Source organism: Rhamphochromis longiceps, linkage group LG19 (assembly GCF_057381845.1).
Source record: "Rhamphochromis longiceps isolate RC_006_pf linkage group LG19, R_longiceps_female_GT1.1, whole genome shotgun sequence".
Taxonomy (NCBI): Eukaryota; Metazoa; Chordata; class Actinopteri; order Cichliformes; family Cichlidae; genus Rhamphochromis; species Rhamphochromis longiceps.
In genome coordinates this window covers 27,953,299-27,976,018 of record NC_140575.1, presented here as the reverse complement: position 1 = coordinate 27,976,018, position 22,720 = coordinate 27,953,299, and the positions used below count along the sequence as shown (strand labels likewise).

Sequence of the window (22,720 nt, the reverse complement as noted above, 5' to 3'; positions counted from 1 at the left end):
CTTGATGTAAGTTTACTAATCAGGAGCTATTTATCTTGTTTGCTAATTTTGGTAAAAAGTACAATAAGATCCTTTTAATTCCCCAGAAAGTTACATTTTTACAAAACATCACATCTCTTAATGGCTCAATCCAGAGTGGTGTTTGTTCAGTAAATCTCATGAGAGCATTGAACACATACCATGCTAATTCACAATATTGACTGAGTAAATCAAAGAAAAGGAAACAGTAAACTTTTTTATTATAGCGTGTAGACACCACAAACTGCCATGAAACTATATTCTGCATGCATCAGTGAAACAGCATGACTGGTTAATGTGTTTCCTGTTTCACCTGGTAATTGGTTCTTTGTGGGCAGGGCTGGGACATAATCCTCCCATTTGTATTCAGGATACTTTAAAGGCCACATGATGTTCCACTTTGAGGTATATTACTGTCAGTTAGTACGTCTCTGTTTTTAATGCTGTGACTCACTACAAAATACCAAAACTCAGAGAACACGGGCTGCGCAGCTCTGATGTTTAACAGCTTTGAATCAGAACTCAAGTCCATACACTCACCTGCCACTTCATTAGGTATACCAGTTCAACTGCTCATTAAGTTCCAGAAGAATAAAACTCAGGTAATCACTGGACCAGTTTGAAACCCTTTATTGCCAGTTTATAGACATGAATAGGAAGAGAGGGGGAAAACCCCCATTATTCATAGCTTGACTGAGGGAACACTCAGAAACTGATTGTCACAACTAGGGTTGCCAACCGTCCAGTATTTAGAAACAAAAGTACACGTCCCGTATTGAGCTAATAAGGGACGCACTTTGTCCCGTAATACAGTGAGAATCAAAAGTAGTCTATAAATGTTTATGGAATTAACGCTTTGTTTGAAAACATAATTCCCAGCCCCTCTCCTGCTTTGTGACCAATGAGCTGACAGCACACTTATGACAATTCGAGTATGACAATTCAGATTACCGCTCATCTCATTGGTCGAGGAAAGGTCGCTTGCGGAGAAAATACCAGAAGACAACAGATGACCACAACAAGAAGCATGGCCAACAGGGAAACAAACGCCAACACTGCGGTGCAAGTCTCGGACGACAGTACACCTAAAGCTGGGCAGGCACTGCGATTTTTTCTGTCATGTGCTCTGGACTGTGCTGATGTGTGAAAGGAGGACGTGGAAAACAGCTTATTATAAGTCTTTTAATCCACTCTTACTAATTAAGCAAGAGTCAGAAGTGAAGAAAACACCATAGAGCCTTGTTATGGCAGAGGTTTCTTCCTGTTAAAAGTGAGTTTTTCCTTCCCAAAGTGCTTGCTCATGTGATTGTTGGATCTACCTTACAATATAAAGCACCTTAAGGTGACTGTTGTTGTGATTTGGTGCTGTATAAGTAAAATTGAATTGAACTATGGAGGCATAATTCTACAAAATCCACCATGAAATAACATTATATGGTGTTTATTCACTCCTTTGTTTATTCACCCAATAAACAGAGGTTAAGGCATTTTCTTTTTTAGTTGCTTGTCTGTTGTGGCTTTGGTGACTTAAATGCAAGGGGGTGGGAGATGTGTGTCCATGATGATGATGATGGTTCTCCATTCTTTGTTTCTGTCTTACAGACAGTGATTCATAAGCATTTATGATTAGCGTCAATACTCCCAGTACTACTGCTTTGATAAGTGTTCATGACACAGATGTTACCACTAACCTTTCAAATGTTCTGAAAAATGCACAGTGTTTGTGAAATAATTGAAGTCCTTCTTTGTGCACCTGACAGATTTGTACGTGAGCTAATGCATTGATCCCCTCACCTCATTTGCTGAATCTTCGATCAGGAGCCTTCAGCTGCTGAGGGATGCTGGCATCAGGAAGAGAGAACCATGCAGCAGTGTAATATACAGGAAGAGCTGATTGGATCACACCAAGTGCAGCTCTGTCACAGAATTAAGTATTTTTTCTTAAATTTTCTTTGACTTATGAGTTGCCTGTTTGCTTAGTGTTGTGTTGAGTATTATTTATTTGATGTAACTTTCAAATCAAACTGATTTAATCTTTGATTTTCATCAAATGACCATTTGACCTTGACCTTCATGGTTAGAGCCCAAGGTCAAAGTTGATCTTGAAAATGTTTTTTTTTTTTCAAGAAACCACATTGATAATGTATCATATGAAAGGGCGTGGAGAGACTTCTTAATTTTTTTTAATATGATACCTTATTACATCACAATAACGCCGTAATGCTTCACAAAATCACCCACTGAGTGAATATATCTGAAAATCTTAAGTTTTTATAGTTTATAGAAGCCAAAGATTTCAGCCAATTCAGCTCCAATCACATGGATAAAGAAAAGAAAATAGTAATAATCCTTTGAGGTCACAGATCAAAGGTCAGTTGCTATAAAAGCAGGCTGATACCAGCATGTTCTAATAAATACATCGTACAACATCAAAGTTTTAGTATAGCCCTTGGCCCTCAGGGGGGCGTTGTCGTCTCAGAGTGCTCTTGTTCTTTGTGTGTTAGGTCACCTTTTTTTTGTTTAGCAGTTAGCTTGCAGTTATGCAAAGTTGCTTATTTGGCTTGAGTTTAGTTATGTTCATTTGCCCTCTTTTGCCCTGTATTGTGAGCTCATTTTGTATATTTTTGTGTGTTTTAGGATAAATAAACCCCTCTTCTCTCAAAGTCCTCACTTTGTCCTCATATCTAACCAGCTCGATCCACAGAGTTTTTGTAAAACTGGCCCCCAGACTTGTGCTTCAGATCTGTGGCCTCGGCAGTGTCTAAAAAACAGCTTAAAGCTCATCTCCTTAGACTTGCATTTGGTTAGTGTGGTTTGTTTTTTTTAGGGGAGGGGTGCTTTTGAAAAGTGCTCATTTTAATTACTTACATGAGTACTTCTTTGATTTTCTTTGGCAAATTTATGACTCTAAAATGTGAGGCATAAATGCCAAATATTATGCTTCGTGAAACCCTCCACCCACTCATGCAGCCAGTCCAATGTATTTTAAAACCTTACCCTTACTCCACATAGAAAAAGCTGCTTTAATGTTGTTGCTTTTAATATTTCACTCTGAGAACAGGAAAAAGCGTGGTTTGAGTCATTAAACAATTCTAAGAAGTGTCACCACAAGAACCACAAGACCCTTACATGTATGAGTTGACTTGAAAAAGCTGGGGGTGCTTCTGCTTTGTAGTCGCAATGCTGACATTCATATCCCTGATCAGAGCATCTACTTTGAAATTGAGGTTTTATTAAGGTTTGGTGAAATGCAACAGTAAAACAGAGTGAGCTTAATCATTTCAGCTGTTTATTTGTGTTAGCTGTGCACAGATACAGACAGAAGAATTAAAAAAAAAACATTGCATTGCAAAGGAAATAAAGGTAAGTTAATGCAGATTGGAAACAAAGCTGAAGTCAAAAGTAATGATTACTTGAGCTAAGTCTTCTCAGTCATTACTGCGATTTTTTTTTCAATGTTTATTCATACATCTAAAGTTAGTCATGCTCATTAACGTCAATAAGTGGAGCTCCATTCTCTGCATAAAAGAGCAGCTCCAACTCCTTTGACCTAAAGAGAGAAAAAAATAATTGTGGTGTAAAATCAGGGTTGCAGTATCATCGGTGTCATTGTAGTATTAAGGCATGTTTGCATGCTGAATTTGGTCTCAGTCTCAAACTTAACATCTAAAGTTAAAGTCGCTGCAAAGTGAATCATCTGACAAATGAAAGCATTTCGATGAACCCCTGGGAACTTACTTGCATGCTCCCATGTTGACACAGATGGTCCTCACATCATCAGTTGTTGTGAGTTCCTCAATTAATTCTCCAAGGTGGACCTTCACAAATTTGCGGCAGAGTGATTTTAAGAGTCCAATACCATCGCAGACAGAGAGCAACTTTGACTTCAGGCTCTGTGAAAGAGAAACTTGTATTACTGCTCTGACTGAATAATGCCGTTAATTGTTGCTGGTACTCTATGAGACATTTTACCTCTGCAGTGGCGTTTGGTCCTGCAAGTTTCTTCACCTTGTTTAAAATCCACTTGCAAGCCCAGCACTTTCCTGGAAGCTGCAAATATAAGACACACCCATGCATGTTAGGTGTATTGGTGACTCTAATCAATAAGCTGTAGATGTGCGAGCGAATGGTCGTGTGTGTCTATGTGCCATCCCTGTGAGTGGCTACCCGATCACAGCGTACCCTCTTAATCTTACCCAGTATTAGCTGGGATAGTCTCCAGCCCCAGTGCAAAACTTGTTTGATAAGTCATTCAGGGAATTTATCCTACTTAGAGACATGTTTCAGTATATTCCGTGGATACACTGGTATACTCATTTCTTTGGCAAGCTCGTTAAATACCATGCAATGTTATGGTTTTGTTGGACTTAGTGTGTGGTTAACCTCAAAATATCAGCATAGTTGGGGTTTCAGAAGTCAGATATGTCCCCACATTGTGTTACAAATGAACAAAATTCATTTGTTTTTCTCATTTCTAATCCAATGATTGTTGTTGGCATAGAAATTAATTTGACATGAAAAAGCTTTTCACAAAGACTGCAAAGTGTGACTCCTGATATCTAAAGGTGGACTGATAAAGTGTAACCTAAGTTCTTTAATATTAACACTAACCCCACTTGCCCCCATCGAAATTCCCACGTCCACGTCCTCTTCATCATCGATGCTGACCTCTACGGTCCGTCCATGGACAGCACGGACTGCGATTCAAACAAACAGAAATACTTAATCACACTTTAAATCATAAAGAGAAGATTTGGCAGTTTCATACGGATTCTCATGCAAACCAATTTTTTCGTTACACACCTGAAAATGTTGCCACGAGGCACAGAAAGAGGAGGGAAGACGTTTCCATCGCAGCCACTGAGAGATAATGCTAGTATCTGTAGTTATGGCTGCTTTTAAACAGTTAAAGGTGCATGGGCTCTACACACACCTCATTGCAAGGCGTAAAATTCAAACCACATGTGAGAACACATTTTGCGTGGTTTGGGTGCCACGCTGTGAGAAAGTCACGCACCACCTCGCCCACCCACTAAAGAACAATTAGTGTGTTGTCCACATTTAGAACACAGTGATCCTTTTATGGCTTAAGGCTGTCACAGTGTCCCTGCCTCATTGTTAACACCCCTGAAAATCAATGACTGTATCATGCTATAAATTTATGTGTAAATCTTATTCTAAACCTTTAATATGCAGTTTATTGATCCACAAATATGTATTTCAGTTTTGTGGTCATATATAAACAAAAACCAACACTGATTTTGGACAGAGGTAATTGTAACTGTGCAGGCCTATTTTCTCAACCTGCCTATAAGTTAATAACTTCCTGGAAGGCAATGTGCGACCTTATAAGGGTCCAGTGAGGCGACTCAGTTTTGAAAATAGACTTTCACATTTCTGTCAGAGATCAGAGGTGAGAGAGAACTCTTAAAGTCAGAAGCTCAAAGAATTGCAGCATTTGCAGTACACAGGTTTACTAGCTGCTAATTCAAGCTCACTAGCTGCTTACTGATAGTAATAAGAGTAAAATCTGCACACCTCATTGCTTCTGTGCAACAGAGGTTTTGGAGAAGACAAGGCAACTTCCCAATGGAACCTGTGTGGATTAATTATATGTCAGACGTGAAATTATTATGTAGTTTTATTTGTTGCAAGTAAACAGGACACATTATGAGTAAAATAAGACTTTCTAATTCTAATCAATAGAGTCAATTGCTTTGTTAATAGCTTAGTAGTTACAGAAGACGGTCATGCTTTATGGTGATGACTAATTAGGCAATATGTTTCCAGTATGCACACTCAAAAGCAATTATTTTAATTTTCATCTAGTCTATAGTTGACAGAATATGAGTCTCATAATACGTATATGTATAAGAAAACCAATGACATCACAGTAAAAATATGTTTTTTTTATTGGGAGGGAAAAAGCAAGAAAACATGAACACAGGCTTGTGTTATTAACACAAACAGTTGAAGCATCACAAGTTCTTCAGAACTTTATAAAAAGGTGGCCTTGCAGAGTTTCAGATTAGTGCAGATGGTCTTGGCAGACTTGCCGTTGGTCAAGGCGTCAATCAACTTGTTTTTTACTGTTTTCAAGATCTTTCTGCAGGCCGACTTTAGGAAATTGAATTTCAGTTTATTACAGGCACCATCCAACAGCCTCCTGATTTTGTCCTTCAAGTAAAAATATGTGAAAACAGTAAACAAGCAGCTTCAGTATAGGTTTCTTAAAGGTTAAATTAAAATAGCTTTAAATTATGTGTCCAACACTGAGACTATAGACGAAAAAAGTATGACAAAAACAGCAAATGCACAGCATTAATAAAACTTGACAATAATGTCTCTGCTGGCTTGTGGCATATATGTACAAAGCTACAGATGCGTCAAAAAATATTTGCCCCCTTCCCTTTTCTAGATTTTTGCATATTTGTCACACTTACATGTTTCAGATCATCAAACAAAGTTTTACATTAGACAACGAGAACCCAAGTAAATACAAAATGCAGTTTTTAAATGATGATTTCATTAATTTAGGGGAAACAGCTGTCCAAACCTACCAGGTCCTGTGTGAAAAAATGATTTCCACTCTTGTTAAGTTATGATTTAATTGATTAACCACATTTTTGGAAAGCTGACTTCAATTTCATTAACCCAGCCCAGGCCTCATTACTGCCAGAAATCCTTACAGTAAGCTAAAAAAAAGTGTCAAAAGCAACACATCATGCAACGATGTAAAAGAATCAGCTCATTGACCTCTTTCAGTCTGAAAAGGGTTTCTAAGGCTTTGGGATTCCAATGAACTACAGGGAAAACCATTATCCACAAATGGAGAAAACCTGGAACAGCGGTGAACCTTCCCAGCCTACCAAAATTCCTCCAAAAGCACAGTACTGACTCCTCCAGGAGGTCACTAAGGAGCCCAGAAAACTTCAAAGGAAGTGTCGGCCTCACTTACCGTAGTTAAGGTCAGAGTTCATTATTCAATAATAAGAAAGACACAGGGCAAAACTGAGACCCATGCGCGAGTTCCAAGGTGAAAATCACTGCTGAGCAAAAAGATTACAAAAGCTCACCTCACATATTCCAAAAAACATCTTTATGATCAGTGGGCCCACTGACAAGATAAAAGAGGAACTTTTGAGAAGTCAGAGTCCCATTAAATCTGGCATGAAACTAACACACTATTTCATAAAAAGGCCATCATGGTCAAATACGGTGGCGGTGATATGACGGTCTGGGGCTGTGTTGCTGTTACAGGACCTGGACAGCTTATTGTAACTAATAGACCGATAAAGTCTTCTCTCTACCAAAAAAACCCCGAAGGCGAATGTTTTAGTTCATGCCCCAAAGCTCAAGTGCACATGGTTTATGTGGCAGGATGGTCATTCAAAATTCAACAACAAGTTCACCTCTGAATGACTCAAAAAACAAAACAAAAAAACACCCCAAAAAGCAAAATGAAGGTTTTGAAGTGGTCTAGTCAAAGTCTAAACCCATCAAATGCTTTAGCAGGACCTTAAAGAGGACATGAAATGCTAACACATAAAGGCTAATTTACACCACGATGCCCTGTTTTGAAAAACGGACATAGATACAACTGTCTGTGAAGCAGCTAATAGACTTACATTTGTTTATGTTAGCTAACTAGTGACAGAATCCATAACTATAGGAGGAAAAGAGACAATAAAACTTAAAAAAATCAGTTTAAGGGGATCACATTTGTGCTGCCCCTGACTGCACTGTATATAACTTCCTATTATCTAAAAATCCCCTCCCAAATGTCAAACCCCAGAGGGCTATTTCTGTGTCAGTGTCACATTTATGTGCTGAAGAAGACTTTTCTACACATTTAAATAATTTCCTATACCCTACCACTTCAATCCAATAACAGCTTGACATGCTGGTATTTTATTGGCAGCACTGTCAGGTTCTTTATGTGGAATTTCTGAAAAATTACAAGAAATTCTGAGAGGTTATTACAGCAGTACTGTTCACCATATATTACAGTCATTACCTTTGATTTATCACTTCCAATCTGCTTCTGCACTCTGGACACAATAGTCATGCAAGTACGGCAGGAGCCTGGAAAAACTTCATCCCACAGAATCTGAGATAAAAGTTTTGGTAAAAAGTTTTCAATTTGCACAAAATAACAAAATAAGCTTCTCTACAAGGGAAACTTTGTCAAATTTTAGCTTTCTCACCTCCTCTTTGTTGTGGTCACCTTTCTTTTTTTCATGCTGTGGAAAATGCTCCTCCTTAGTTTGGTCCTTCAGAGTCTTCAACGACGCAACAAAAGCTAAGAAATAAAGCATGCTTTAGAAAAGTAGTTCAGTTATCTTAAAGGTGGAGTAAATATTGCTACTTTTTTACTTGTGGAGAGCAGGAGAAGGCCGATGGTGATGGCAGGACTCATGGTTTTCCACGCTGTCAGATTTGTGCTGTTTTCTGGGCCTTTTATACTTCTCTGCGGCTTATTCAGTTTACTTCTCAAAAAAAAATCAGCACTTATTTTACCACATAGTGACCCTTAAACAGCATTTTTAAAATTTGCAGAATAAAGTGTTTTTTAAACAGCATTAACTGTCAGTTGAAATACAACCCCAACTCTAACAAGGTTGGGATTCTGTGAAAAAAAGGAAATCAAAAGAGAATTCATTGATTTGCACATCTAGTAAATAAAATAATTTGCATTGTAAAACATAAAAAACATACCAAATGTTTAAACTGATACATTGTAACCTTTCGAGTAAAATATTGGTTCATGTTGAATTTGATTTCAGCCACATATCTTAAACAAGTTAGGACAGGGGCAAAAAAAAAGCTGGAAAAGTAAGCGGTTCTCAAAGGAAACAGCTGGAAGAACATTTTGCAAATGATTAAACCAGCTGGCTTTATTTAGTATAAAAAAGCGTGTCACGGAGAGGCAAAGGTTTTACAAGTAAAGATGGGCCAAGGTTCACTGATCTGCAAAAAAACCCTGCGAAGTGTGGAATAATTTACAAACAATATTCTTGAGGTTGTCTTGAAAGCTTCCTGAAAACCTTCACTTGATTCAAAATCCTGCAGTGAGAATACTGACAGGGACTAGAAAGAGAGAGGCATATCATCACTGATCAGGCACAATTATATGAGCACTGACAAAAAAGAAGTTTAGAATTATTTTACGGGGAAAGTGTTTTTTTTTTTGTCCTCAGAGTTGATGTTAGGAGCATAAAAAAATATAAGAGCAAGCGTAAGGATTTAAGCAAGTATGACAAGGGTCAAATTGTGATACTGGCTGTAGCTCAGGTGGTAGAGCAGGTCACCTGGACAAGATACTAACTGCATGTTTATTTCTGATTTATCCATAGTAGTATGAATGTGTGTGAATGTTAGTCATAGGAGGCCCTAAAGTGGCTCAAATTCCCAAAAAGGTCAGTGCTTGCTGTAGTTATGGATGAGGGTCGCCTGGTCTACTGAATCTTTTCATTTACATCACATGGATGGCTGGGTGTATGTGCGTAGCTTCCCTGGGGAACATGAGCACCAGGATCTACTTTTGTGTGCTGTGGTTATTTATGCTCCCCTGGTTTGACTTGCACCTTATCGTGGGTGCGCATGAAGAGGTGAAAAACATGCACAAATTTGATAGCTCTTCTTACATTTCTTGTCTTGGCAGCCCATTCTCCCACTGGTAAGCTGCAGCTTTGAGCTAATGTTAAAAGAATATAAGTGCATGGTCTAGCAGCTCCTTTATTTTATGTTTTTAATCAATGCAAAATGTAAAATGCAATGTAAAAATAAAGGAAAAATAGCTTCTTAATGATGTGAACCGCATCTCTGTCTGATAACTTGTTCTTAGTGACTGGCATATTTTTGAAGTAAATATTGCAAGGGCAGTGTTATCAGATTTTACTTCAGATCTACATTTTAAAGATCTTACCGGCCCTCTCCACCACCACTATGCTTTTTGTGGCTCTCACACCACAAGTTTTCACATTTTGACCACGTGTATATTTTGAGGTTCCGTCAATATTCGTATCTGTATGTGTTTTTGTGTGAGAATATGTGCAAAATGGTGCAATGTGAAAGAATTGTGCAGGCACCTTTTCTCATTTTACCTGTAAGTTAGTAACGTCCTGACATTATAATGGCAATCTCAATCCCCACACTACAGGGCTGTTGGGCCTCTCACACCGCATGCCACTTTTGATATTTCGCCAAATGTATGGTTTGAGTCTTCCATTGTGTATTTCAATTTTGAAGATATATTTGCTAGTGAGCTTTCTATAGTTTTAACAGCTGAAAAGGAAACGCAGACCAACACCTTCTTGCTTCGAACGCTTACGTGTTGTACATTCTCGCTTTCAAGAGCACAGTCAGCAACATTGTAAAAAGAAAAAAAATGCTGCTGACAGTTGCTGACATGTGTCATAGAGTATAGAGAGTATGTGTGAAAGTTCACAATCTGACAGAATTGCAAAATTGAAAAACAACTTAAAAATGGACATACCTGCATGAAATCCTATCATGTTCTTCTAAAACTGCAAAGAGAATATGGGAATGTGTGGCAAACACCGAAAACGCAAGGTTAATGACTCTTTAGCTTTTACACACTGCTGAGCAGGTAGTGCAGAGCCTGTACAAACAGTGAGGGGGAAATTAAGCAGTCAAGTTGTGGGCCGGCAGGTGCTGTGCATGAAAATATCAGTAAAGACATGAGGTTGGTCAGGTGGGAATAAACTAAGGCTGCTTAAGGTCATCCCCTCTTGTAGGTGCTGTTATGAATCTATTTCAGCTGAAATAGAACAAGATACACCCCAGTTAGGTCACCAGTCTGTCACACATAAGCGGATGAAAATGGATTGATAAAAATATCCAAAAGGACATTCAAGATGATTCACTAAAATAAAAGTATTACCAAATGAACAGTGGTTCATTTCCAACGTCCTATTGGAGAACACATCCGTGAAAGAGTCAGTTTCACACATGCCGCCACAAAGGCACCACTTACAACTGGGGAAATTTCCTGCGGGTTTTTAAAGCCAAGTTGTTCTGAGTGGCAGATAGCTTTGAAAAAATTTCATGCATGCAATGGCGAGGCTCTTCTTGAAACAAAGGAAGTGCAGAAAACAGTTTTCTTAAAGTAGATATGAAACACTGCATTTTTAAGGGCTAATTTACTCAATGGACACCTACTATAAAACACTCATAGATTTACTGTGAAGCTTTGATTTCAAGATTTGAGATTCAAAGTGTTTATTGTCATGTGTACAGAAGAAATAGCATTTCTCTGTGCAATGAAATTATTCCTTTGCTGTCCATACACAAATGCCAAGTTACAGTAGGTAAGGGTTAAAGGAACAAGATAAATAAGGATAAAAATAAGGATAAAAATTAATGAAAGATAATTAAATAAGTACAAAAATAAGTAAGTGAAGACAAGTGAGGTATGCAGATGTACAAAGGAGCTTAATGTGCAAAATGAACTTAGTGTGCAAAGTGTCCTGATGTGCAAATTGCAGCTGAGGTAGGTCAGCCGTTCAGGAGTCTGATAGCAGTGGGGAAGAAGGAGTTGTTGAGTTGTGAATTTCTGGATTGGAACAGTGCGTGTTGAGCGTGTGTGGGGTCTTTGAGGATGGAGGCAGCTCTCCTCTGGACTCTGTGATGGTATGCTCTGCAGAGAGGGCAGCGGACTCCTGGTGATCTTCTCCGCAGTCATCACTCTCTGCAGGCGTTTGCGGTCCGTAGCAGTAGTGCTGCCGTTCCATGCAGTGATGCAGCTGGTCAATGTGCTCTCCACAGTGCAGCTGTAGAAGCTGCTGAGGATCTTGGTCGACATACCAAATTTCCTCAGCCTCCTCAGGAAATGCAGCCGCTGCTGAGCCTTCTTGACCAGCTGTTTGGTGTCCAGGTGAGGTCCTCACTGAGACCCACCACAGTCGTGTCATCGGTTGCTGCACAGTTATGAGTCAGCAGAGTGAACAGCAGTGGGTTGAGCACACAGCCCTGAGGGGCTCCAGTGCTCAGTGTGGTGTGTGGTGTATACTCTGTCGCAGGGCTAAAACAGAGACTGGCAACTCATCCATACATGTGTAACCAGTATGAGGCTTTTATTGCGTTACCCTTACCCCAGATAGAAAAGGGGTGTTTTTGTTCATTTACTTTTAATATTCCCCACTGAAAACAGAAAATAGAGGTCTGACTTTCTTTACACCATTAAAAATTCTAAGAAGTGCCACCAGAAGAATCACTAAAAATGTATGTGCATGACTTGACTCAGCAAAAGCTGTGGTGCTCCTGCTTCATAGTGACAGTTCGAACATTCATATCTTTGATAACAATGGCTGCTCTGAACTTGAAGTTTCATTTAGATTTGGCAAACACAAAAAAACAGAGTCAGTGAAATGATTTAATCTGTTTATTTTTTAAGCTCTGCATAGATAGAAGAATGGAAAATGCAGCCATTGTAAAGGAAATAAAGGTAAGCTGTTTTGAAGGATAAAAGTGATGATACTTTAAAGTGTGGGAGCTAGCTCTTGTCAATTATTTTTGGAATAAAGTTTGATGGGTTTTTTTTCATGCATGTAAGGTCATTGAAACTCCTTAATTTCAGTGTCTGGACCTCCCTCCTTTGGATAAAAGAACAGGTCCACTTCCCTTGGCCTAAAGAGGGAAAATTGGAAAAACAGAAACACATACGTTTAAATATAATGAGTTATGATAAAAACTATATTTCATTGTTTTATTGTAATCATCATTAAAGTATCAAGGGTGTGAACCCTGATTTAAACCATATGGTTTCAGGTCAGTAAGACAAAATAGTGGGAACTTAAAGTCGCTACAAAGTGACTAATCCCAATAATCTGAAAAATGAAAGCATTTAGATGAACCACTGCGAACTTACTTGCATGCTCCCATGTTGACACAGATGGTCGTGAGTTCCTCGATCAATTCTTCCAGGTGCACCTTCACAAATTTGCGGCACAAAGATTTTAAGAGTCCAATTTCATCGCAGATAGAGAGCAACTTTGACTTCAGGCTCTGTGAAAGTAAAACTTGCATTACTGTTCTGACTGAATGATGCCGTTAACTGCTGCAGGTACTCTATCAGACATTTTACCTCTGCAGTGGCGTTTGGTCCTGCAAGTTTCTTCACCTTGTTTAAAATCCACTTGCAAGCCCAGCACTTTCCTGGAAGCTGCAAATATAAGACACACCCATGCATGTTAGGGTTATTGGTGACTCTAAATAAGACGTTAATTTTAGTAGTACTTTTTCCAGGTTGGAATCATTAAACAACATATATCTTTCAATTTCGGCACCATGGTGAAAAAGGCATGGATGTGAGAGTGAATGTTTCTGTGTTTCTGTCTCTGTGGCATTCACGTGATGATGATGATGATGATTGGCTGTCTGACCACAGTGTACCCTGCATCTCTGTGATGGACCAAGCAATGAAGAAAACTTAGGCACAGATTAAAGTCCAAAAAAATGATTTTTTTATTTAACCCAAAAAACATAATTGGTTAACTCATGCAAAAAGACTCAAAATCTTGGGCACATAAAAGAGGTCAAAATAACAAAACTCTACTCAAAGTTGACACCACAACTGATAACTCAAACAAACTGACCAAGACAAAGGGGAAACTTAAATAGTGGCTGATCAGCCCACAAAAACAGGAGATGGGGTAAAACACACAAAACCTAACTAAACCAAACATAATGAACTCCAATTCCCCCCCATGGTCCTGAGTTATGGCGTGAACCAATTTGTAGTCTTCCTTTAAAGCTCGCTCCGCCCCTTTTCTGCCTCTTGGCTCCTTAATCAAGGGACTGGAACAGCTGGAACTAAGGTAACTCAGAAAACAAAAAATTAATCATACATAACAGTGTAAACTAAAATGTGCGCACTTATTTTAGAATGCAGTGTTATGTGGATATGTGGATTAACTCTAAACCAAAACCAGTTATTTATTGTCCTGTAAATTAATTCCTATATTTAAAGAAAGAAATGTGAATGCAAGGTTACTTATAAGCCTCTACACTAACATGGTGATATTACCACTGTGTGGCTGTAAGTGCAGCCATCACAATCTCCATCCCAAGTGCAAAAGTAGTTTGATAAGTCACTGAGACAATGGACCCTACTTGCTGATACTATTATTAATATATTTATTCTTTGTTTCTCTTTCTCTGTTACTAAGTTCACTTTTAAATTCACTGTATTCACTTGTGCCAGGGATCTTTTTTTTTTTTACTTAGGTAAACTCTGAATACTTCTACCATTACTGATCATAAGTCGTATTTTTTGTTTAGTCATGTGAGGATGAACATCACATGTGCATTGGGGACTGCAGTCTCAGATAAACTGCACACCACAGGACCCACCCTTTATCTGGTAGATAGCTTAATAATCTGGAGTGAAAGATCAACGAAAAGTTCCTCACATGGTGAACTCCCTCACTTGTAGTCATTTCTTCTGACCTGGCTGATGCTGCCTCCCCCTCTCTCATCTCTGTCCTCATTTTTCTGAACATTTGCCTCTGATCATCTGCAGAGTGTTGCAGGGCACGAAGCATCTCTTCTTTCCACTTGCCACTCTGATGAAGCTGCTGCTGATGGGATATACAGTGCATCTTTTTCTAAATGATTATAAAACTGATCATTAATGACAGGGAATGTGGGTGTTTTTTAAGGAATAAATACGTTTTTGTCAACAGGAAAATTAGCATAATGTATTTGCATTCCTGCTCTGAAGATTCCCAAACAGCTTTCCTTGGGACTGAAAGGCTGGAGAGTGAGTGGGTCATAGTATCATTTTGTGTTTGGTGGTTAAATCTCTACAGGGGTTGCTTACTTTAATTCTCCTCGTAGTCCTAACATGCCCTGGACAGCATTGTGGGAAGTGCAGCCTCTGATGATGCAGGATAACGCACCATGTCATGAATCTCAAACTGGTTTATTAAACATGACAATGAGTTCATTGTATTGGAAGTCAGTCATCAGATCTCAATCACACAGATAGATATGCTGCTAACATATCTGCAGCAGTCACCCCCAATATGGACCAAAATCTCTGAGAAATGTTTCCAGCACCTTGTTGAATCTCTGTCACAAAGTGTGAAGACAGTTCTGAAAGCAAGTGTGCTCCAACCTTTTACTACAGCACTATAACTAACTTCAATGAGCTGAACTGAACAGCGAGTTCTTTACTTGTTCTTACACACTGATCATTTATTAACCTGATGTTATTTTTTTTTTAAAAGCTAGTTAGCTCTAAGCAAAGTAAAATGATGCTACTGTTGATGATGAGCACAGTGTGGGAATCTTTAGTTTGAGCTACACAAAACTTATCTACGATCGAGACTTTGCATAGAATGTGGGTTCTGTTTTTTTTTCTCTGGTTAGACACTTGACCCATGATCGGTTATTTATTTTTAGTTTTTTCATGCAAAGTTATTTGCTGGCGAAATGTTCAAGAACGACACAGACAGCTCACTAAGTCATCATTTTCACTGACACATGCCACACCAAGAAGAAATAATGGTCTTTGGCTGAGGATATTAGCAGCACACACCAGCATCCTGTTATGGTGAAGCCTGATGGGCTGAATGAATTAATGAATGCTTTTCCTCTTAATATTTAAATGATCATTACATGGATTTCTTTACAGGATTAAAGGTTTCAACAAAGTCCCCCCTGAAGAATTGTTTAAAATTTATGTGCATGACTTTATTGAAGTGCTGCTGCTTCATAGCGACAGTGCTGGCATTCATATCTCTGATCAGAGTGGCTACTCTGAAGTTTGGTTTGGAAAACAACAACAATAACAACAACAAAACAGAGTCAATGTGATGATTTCAGCGGTTTATTTGTGATACCAGTGCATAGATACAGATAAAGAAATTGAACGTATGGCATTGCAAAGGAAATAAAGGTAAATTGATGCCGTTTGAAAAGAAAGCAGAAGAAGAAACTAATTGGTTAATTATTGGCAAATGCGACTGGGATGACTTGTTGTTTGTTTTTTCCAAAGCCGTTGTGGATTGTATTCGTGCAGATGAAGTCAGTGAAACTCCTTAACGTCAATGCGTGGAGCTCCCTTCTCTGGATAAAAAAACAGGTCCACCTCCTTTGGGCTAAAGAGAGCAAATCAAAACAAACAGAAACATTAAAAACATATAATGAGCTATTACAGATAATATTAGGGTATGTTTGCATGTTGAAGCTAGCCTATGTATTTAGCATTTATCAAGTTAAAGTTGTAACAAAGTGAAGTAAACACTGCTGAGACATTTCTGAAAATGAACTGTAACCCACTTTAATATAATCTAATGTGAATTGTATTTTGCACTCATAAATAACATTGCTGTTGTTATTTTGCACGCTTCTATTTGGTGTATTGTCCCTTTATCAAATTTACCAGAGACAGCCACTCGCTGGTGGAAGTAGAGGGGGGGAGAACGCACGAACGTACGAGCCTGTGAGTGAAGAGAGACTACCGAGCACGTTGGGAACAGATGCCTTTTTAAATTTTTTATTTTAATGTGATTGTGTCCAGCTTCGGTCCTTGTGGATAACATCTACTGTGAGTCTGAATGAGGATTTGGCCAAGTTGTGCCGCGTGGAGACCCTAGCGTTGAAAACCCGACGCTGTTAACCTGAGACTGTTGGATCAACTCACGTCCCAGAGATAAGGAAATGATTCACACTTCTGGTAGCACTTCACTTTAATCTCTGTTCCGCAAGGACTCAAGCCAACATTTGATTTTACACATGTGATCCCCAAATAGCGCGCATAAGAGTGGTCAGTTTTCCGGGTTATTTATAAAAGCTGTGCTTTTTTTTTTTTTTTTTTTTTTTTTTTTTCCCCCCCATCCAGACGCCTTCAAATTTAAGAGCAAAATACCTTAACCTCCCCTTTCCGGCGTGAAATATCAGCGCAAAGATTAGTAAATTTCATGTCGCAAACGTTATTAAATCTGTTTGTGCACTTAATTTAATTATTCTCCTCCCAAAACTATCTGAAATGCATATGCAACACGGTCAGCTGCAAAAGTCTTTTTCTCTAAGAAGTTCACACCTGTTGGAGGCAATCTTGTCACTGCGCTCTCTTTGAAAGTATCGACAGTAACGCTTTCATTGTAATTGTATTGGTAACCCACTGAAGTGCTACTGAACGTTCCCAACCAGTCATTCTGCAAGTGTAGCAGACAGAAGAAATCTAGATTAACCGCAAAGGAGCTGATGATGGTTAGCATGTGTTACAGGCATGGCCCTTTAAGGATGAAGCCTGATGGGAAATGTATTCGGGATGTGTGTAGCGGGACTGCCTGGTGGGTGTGTGTAGAGAGAGAGCGGAGAAGGGGAAAAAAGTAACTGTTAGCTACAGAAGAGACGAAAAGAAAATAAATAAAAGGAATATAATAACTCCCTCGACAGCCAGAGTTGTGTCGGCGATGCTCGCTGTGAGTAAACTTTCAGCCCACTGTACGCGGTGTTCGTGCCTTGGAGAAGAAATAAAGTTCGGTGAAGCAGTTTCCTACGCCTCCTTCGATCTTTTTGCTAGCGGAGTTGACCTGTATAGTAAGCTGTTGCCGGCTACGCGTCAGTTACGGAACCTTCAAGTAACTGCCAGAGGTTTCCGCGGATCTGGCGCGGTAACACATGACAGAAAAACCTGAACTGGACACGGAGAGATATTTATTTATTCTGGGACTTAGATGCATAGATTATTTTGCATGGATATTTCTGTGTCTTCTATTTCCCATAAACAAGCCAGCACTTCAAAATTCACGCTGGTCTGTTTTTTTTAGGGCTCCTACTTATAAACTGCTACTTTGGTCCCATAGCTATCTCTAAAATTCTGCAATGCTGCAGAAACCATTCAGATCAACCCTGATTTAAACTATGTGGTTTCAGATCAACAAGACAAAATAGTGGGAACTTACTTGCATGCTCCCGTGTTGACACAGATGGTCCTCACATCATCAGTTGTCGTGAGTTCCTCGATCAATTCTTCCAGGTGCACCTTCACAAATTTGCGGCACAAAGGTTTTAAGAGTCCAATTTCATCGCAGATAGAGAGCAACTTTGACTTCAGGCTCTGTGAAAGTAAAACTTGCATTACTGTTCTGACTGAATGATGCCGTTAACTGCTGCAGGTACTCTATCAGACATTTTACCTCTGCAGTGGCGTTTGGTCCTGCAAATTTCTTCATCTTGTTTAAAATCCACTTGCAAGCCCAGCACTTTCCTGGAAGCTGCAAATATAAGACACACCCATGCATGTTAGGGTTATTGGTGGCTCTAAATAAGACGTTAATTATAGTAGTACTTTTTCCAGGTTGGAATCATTAAACAACATATATCTTTCAATTTTGGCACCATGGTGAAAAAAAAAATCAGTTCAAAGGAATCCTTAAAAAAAAAAAAAAAAAAATCCCGGATATTCATGCCGAAGATGAGTGTATCCAAACCTCTGACCACAACTGTATCTGTATATTTGTGATATACTGTATGTGTACTGCTGTTTATTAATAATAATGATGTATAAAAATATAAAATACGTTTTTAATAAAGGCATGGATGTGAGAGTGAATGTTTCTCTGTGTCTCTGTGGCATTCACATGATGATGATGATTGGCTGTCTGACCAGTGTACCCTGCATCTCCATCCCAAGTGCAAAAGTAGTTTGATAAGTCACTGAGACAATGGAGCCTACTTGGTGAAACTATTATTAATATATTTATTCTTTGTTTCTCTTTCTCTTTTACTAAGTTCACTTTTAAATTCACTGTATTCACTTGTGCCAGGAATCTTTTTTTTTTTTTTACTTAGGTAAACTCTGAATACTTCTACCATTACTGATCATAAGTCTTATTTTTTGTTTAGTCAGGTTGACTTAGAAATTAAGTTGAAATGAAAAAGTTCAGATTTTTCACTGAGACCGCGAAGTGCCACCCCTGATATTCAAAGTGCAAGCTCAGTTCTTTAAAGCGGTAACATTAACCACTTGCCCCCATCGAAACTTCGATGTCCACGTCCTCTTCATCATCGATGCTGACCTCTAAGGTCCGTCCATGGACAGCACGGACTGCGATTCAAACAAGTAGAAATGCCAAATTACAATTTAAGTCATAAAGACACATCGGTGATTTTGCAGTTTCATATCCACTCTCATGCAAACAAGTGTTAAGGTACACACCTGAAAATGCTGCCACAAGGCACAGAAGGAGGAGTGAAGATGTTTCCATCGCAGCCAGTGAGAGATGATGCCTGAGTATCTGTGGTTATAGATGCTTTTATATAGGAAAAGGTGCATGGGTTGCACATGTACATTTCTGAAATTCAAACCCAGTTACCACAGAGCAGAAAATATACACATCACCGCAACAACCTACATATTTGGATTTGTCTTTTTTAGTCAGTCAGTGCACTCCCTTATTAACATAAAAGGCAATGGCATCTTGGGGCAATATTTTATCTCTTATTTGAATATTAATGTTTATATGACCATCTTTATTGAGTTTATTTAGTTAAGTTTTGCAAAATCTAATAACAGCTAGTGTGTTGTCCACATTTAGAGCAGGGCGATGCTTTTATGCACAATGTTCTCACATCACTTTAGAGGTTTTTGTGACTGGTTAACAGTAGAATTTCAGAGAAAACTGATTATAAATTTACTATAATATATATAGATGTGGTATTGTTAGTGCTTTTTGACTTGTATTTCACAGTGTTTCTGACTTATTGGTAAAGCCCCTGCCATGTAGCCACTGATTAATGGTATATATTATATATATGTAATTTTACCCATAACTGATCCATGAATGTGGGTTTAGATATTTGCCAGTTTTGCAGTCATATAAAATAAATAAATAAATCCAACACTGATGTGTACAGGGGTAATCATAACTGTGTGCATACATATTCTCATCTTGCCTCTAAACGAATAACTTCCTCCAACGTAATGTTTGACGTTATAAAGGTATTTGTGTCCGGTGTGGTGACTCAAAGCTGCCCAAGTGGACTTTCGAAATTTCTGTCAGTGATCAAAGGTGAGAAAGAACAAGGGTTCATTAGCAGCTTGTTGATAGGAAGAAAGGAAGTGTATGAAAAAAGTATGCATACCTCAATTTTCTTAGCAAGAAGAAGAGGAGTCAACTTCCAGATGGAACCTGTGTGGGTTAATGACCTTTATTCAAAGTTATGTCCAAGCATACGCATAGGAAAATTAATGACATCGCAGAAATAAAAACTAATTTTGCAATGATAAATAGAAAGTAACTATACTGTCCTGTTTCTGATGGATGCAAAGGGCTGATTTAGTGTCATTATCTCAGATGTTTCTGTCTGTTTGGACTGGCTGTTAGATTGAGTTGATAAAGAATGTATCTTGCACACCCACAGAGACTGCTGCGGCTGCTGCACCTGCAAACATTCGTTTGTCTGTGGTAGGTTGCATAAGATTCACTCCCTGTGAATCAAGTTCCAGCTTCAGTTTTAAAATGTAATGTGCAAACACAATATGTACACATAGCTCACCACTGACTACCTAAAATGAACAACTGCTGCATGTTGCTTACACAGCATGCATCTGTAATTCCCCACTAACACAACAGCATCCCACGGCACTGCAGAATGAATAAATGACTCAAAGATGGTCAAATAGTCATACAACTTGTGGAGAACTTTCATCAGTCAAAGGTCCGCAAACAGTTTGGGCCCCATGAGAGTAGCGTAAGTGCTAGTAGATTTTTTTTAGGGGTGGAAATGCTCAATATCCAGATGTCCAACTAAACTGTGCGACGATGAAATGCTTACAGAGTTTCAGATTAGCACATATGGTCCGGGCAGAGTGGTTGTTTGTTAAGACATTGATCAACTTGATTTTTTACCGTTTTTAAGATCCTTCATTAGCCCAGCTTCAGAAGTCTGCCACTCGCTGGCACATTAAAGGCCTCCTCATTTTGTTCTTTAAGTAAATACATTTAAAATAGTAAATTAGCAGATTCACTATGGGTTTCTTCAAGGTTACGCCAAAATAACTTATTTATTTGCATGTATATAAACTGTAAAACAACAAAACTATAGAAGTGATAAAGCAGAAAGTAAAAGCACTACTGACTTGTGGCATATTTACTGAGATTTACAGGAATTATGAGAGATGGATTTCTCCAAAATAATTTTATTTATACAAACAAGATACAGTAAAATAAATGAAATCATCATTTAAAAACTGTATTTTGTATTTACTTTGTTTTTTTTGTCTAATATTAATATTAATTGGTGATTAAACCCTCAGAAACCCTCCAATGGGCCGGAATTAAAGGAATTCTGCAAAGATGAGTGGGTCAGTTATCACAAATACTTGATTGCAGGTCTTGTTGAAGAACTGGTTATTAGGTTTAGGGGGCAATTAATTTTTCACATCAGACGTAGGCATACCTGAGTTTCAGGATATGAACTGATGATTGTCCAGGTCCTGAACCAACAAAGCAGCCCCAGTCTATTACACTACCACCACCATGTATGATGTTCTTTTTAAGAAATAGTGTGTTAGTTTTATGCCGGATGTAGCCAAATTTAAACCTTCCAGAAAATTCAGCTTTTGTCTTTTCACTATTTCTTTTTGTTGAATCATAAAGTCTGACCTCAGCTGAGTCAAGTGAGGCCTGCAGTTCTTTAGATGTTGTTCTGGGTTCTTCATTGACCTCCCGGATGAGTCATTGGTACATTCTTGGAGTAATTTTGGTAGGCCAGCCACTCCTGGGAAGTTTTCTCACCTCTTTTCCCATTTGTGGATAACAGTTCTCTCTGTAGTTCACCAGAGTCCCAAAGCCATAGAAATAGTAACTTGTTCCAGACTTATAGATATTGATGACTTTGTTGTTTCTTAGTAATTTCTTTAGATCACATCATGTGTGGCTTTTTGAGATCTTTTAGCCTGCTTTACTTGCATAATAAGCTAAAAGTCTCAGCTAAAAAAAACGCTTTCAAAATAAAAAAGCACTCGTTTGGATGAATATAATAAATGCAATGTGCTCACATGTCAGTGAGTCACTATCTCTGCAGAGGAAGTTTTAGCTTTCTCACCTCCTCTTTGTGGTCTTTGTTGTGGTCATCTTTCTTGTTTTCATGTCGTCATAACTGCTGTGGAAAATGCTTCTGTACAGTTTGGACCTTCAGAGACTTCCATGACTCAACAAAAGCTAAGAAATAGAACATGCTTTAGAAAAGTAGCTGAATTATCATTAAGGTTTAGTAAATATTGATGCTTTTCTTACTTGTGGAGAGCAAGAGAAGGCCGATGGTGATGGCAGGACTCATAGTTGTCCACGCTGTTTCATCACAGCTGTTTTGTGGGCCTTTTATTCTCTTTTCAGCTTATGGAGATTGTTTGTCAACTGTATCAGGGCTTATTTTACTATATATGTGACCCTTAAACAGAATGCAATTATTTGCAAATCTCATAAAGCCATCTTTGACGCCCAGCATGTTTGCAATCTGAACCCAGGGCCCTGCAGATCAACATTTTTAATAACATTCAGCTTCTTAATGATCTGAACCACATCCAGCTGTTAATTCTTTCTTGATGGTCTTAGTTAAGTTTTAAATTAAAAATTCCCAAGGTGATATTGTCAGGCTTTTCTTTTCAACGTCAAAGCTTTTCGAGGTCTCGGTCTCCACACCACCACCATCAATCACTACT

The 22,720-nt window shown here is 38.6% G+C and overlaps 3 protein-coding genes across 4 annotated transcripts; all 3 read right to left on the bottom strand.

Annotated features, from left to right (window-relative positions):
* Positions 1 to 3,291: 3,291 nt before the first annotated feature.
* On the bottom strand, positions 3,292 to 4,954 carry LOC146646973 (antimicrobial peptide NK-lysin-like). The gene is made up of 5 exons (XM_085391429.1): positions 4,822 to 4,954; positions 4,630 to 4,715; positions 3,991 to 4,068; positions 3,757 to 3,911; positions 3,292 to 3,568 (listed from the first exon to the last, which is right to left on the bottom strand). Exons 1-5 carry the CDS (start codon positions 4,868 to 4,870, stop codon positions 3,496 to 3,498), a joined length of 441 nt encoding a protein of 146 aa, XP_085247555.1. The 5' UTR covers positions 4,871 to 4,954; the 3' UTR covers positions 3,292 to 3,495.
* Positions 4,955 to 6,015: 1,061 nt separating this feature from the next.
* gnly (granulysin) lies at positions 6,016 to 8,437 on the bottom strand. Its single transcript, XM_085390903.1, has 4 exons — positions 8,395 to 8,437; positions 8,226 to 8,320; positions 8,036 to 8,128; positions 6,016 to 6,195 (listed from the first exon to the last, which is right to left on the bottom strand). The coding sequence occupies exons 1-4, from the start codon at positions 8,435 to 8,437 to the stop codon at positions 6,016 to 6,018; spliced, it is 411 nt and encodes a 136-aa protein (XP_085247029.1).
* Positions 8,438 to 15,858: 7,421 nt separating this feature from the next.
* Positions 15,859 to 19,286, bottom strand: LOC146646971 (antimicrobial peptide NK-lysin-like). 2 transcript variants are annotated; one of them, XM_085391204.1, is made up of 6 exons: positions 19,214 to 19,286; positions 19,019 to 19,102; positions 18,970 to 18,971; positions 18,192 to 18,269; positions 17,958 to 18,112; positions 15,859 to 16,145 (listed from the first exon to the last, which is right to left on the bottom strand). In XM_085391204.1, exons 1-6 carry the CDS (start codon positions 19,260 to 19,262, stop codon positions 16,073 to 16,075), a joined length of 441 nt encoding a protein of 146 aa, XP_085247330.1. In that variant the 5' UTR covers positions 19,263 to 19,286; the 3' UTR covers positions 15,859 to 16,072. The 2 variants fall into 2 exon arrangements, with proteins under 2 accessions (XP_085247330.1, XP_085247329.1); XM_085391203.1 differs by lacking the exon at positions 18,970 to 18,971 and having other exon boundaries at positions 19,026 to 19,102; positions 19,214 to 19,262.
* Positions 19,287 to 22,720: the final 3,434 nt, after the last annotated feature.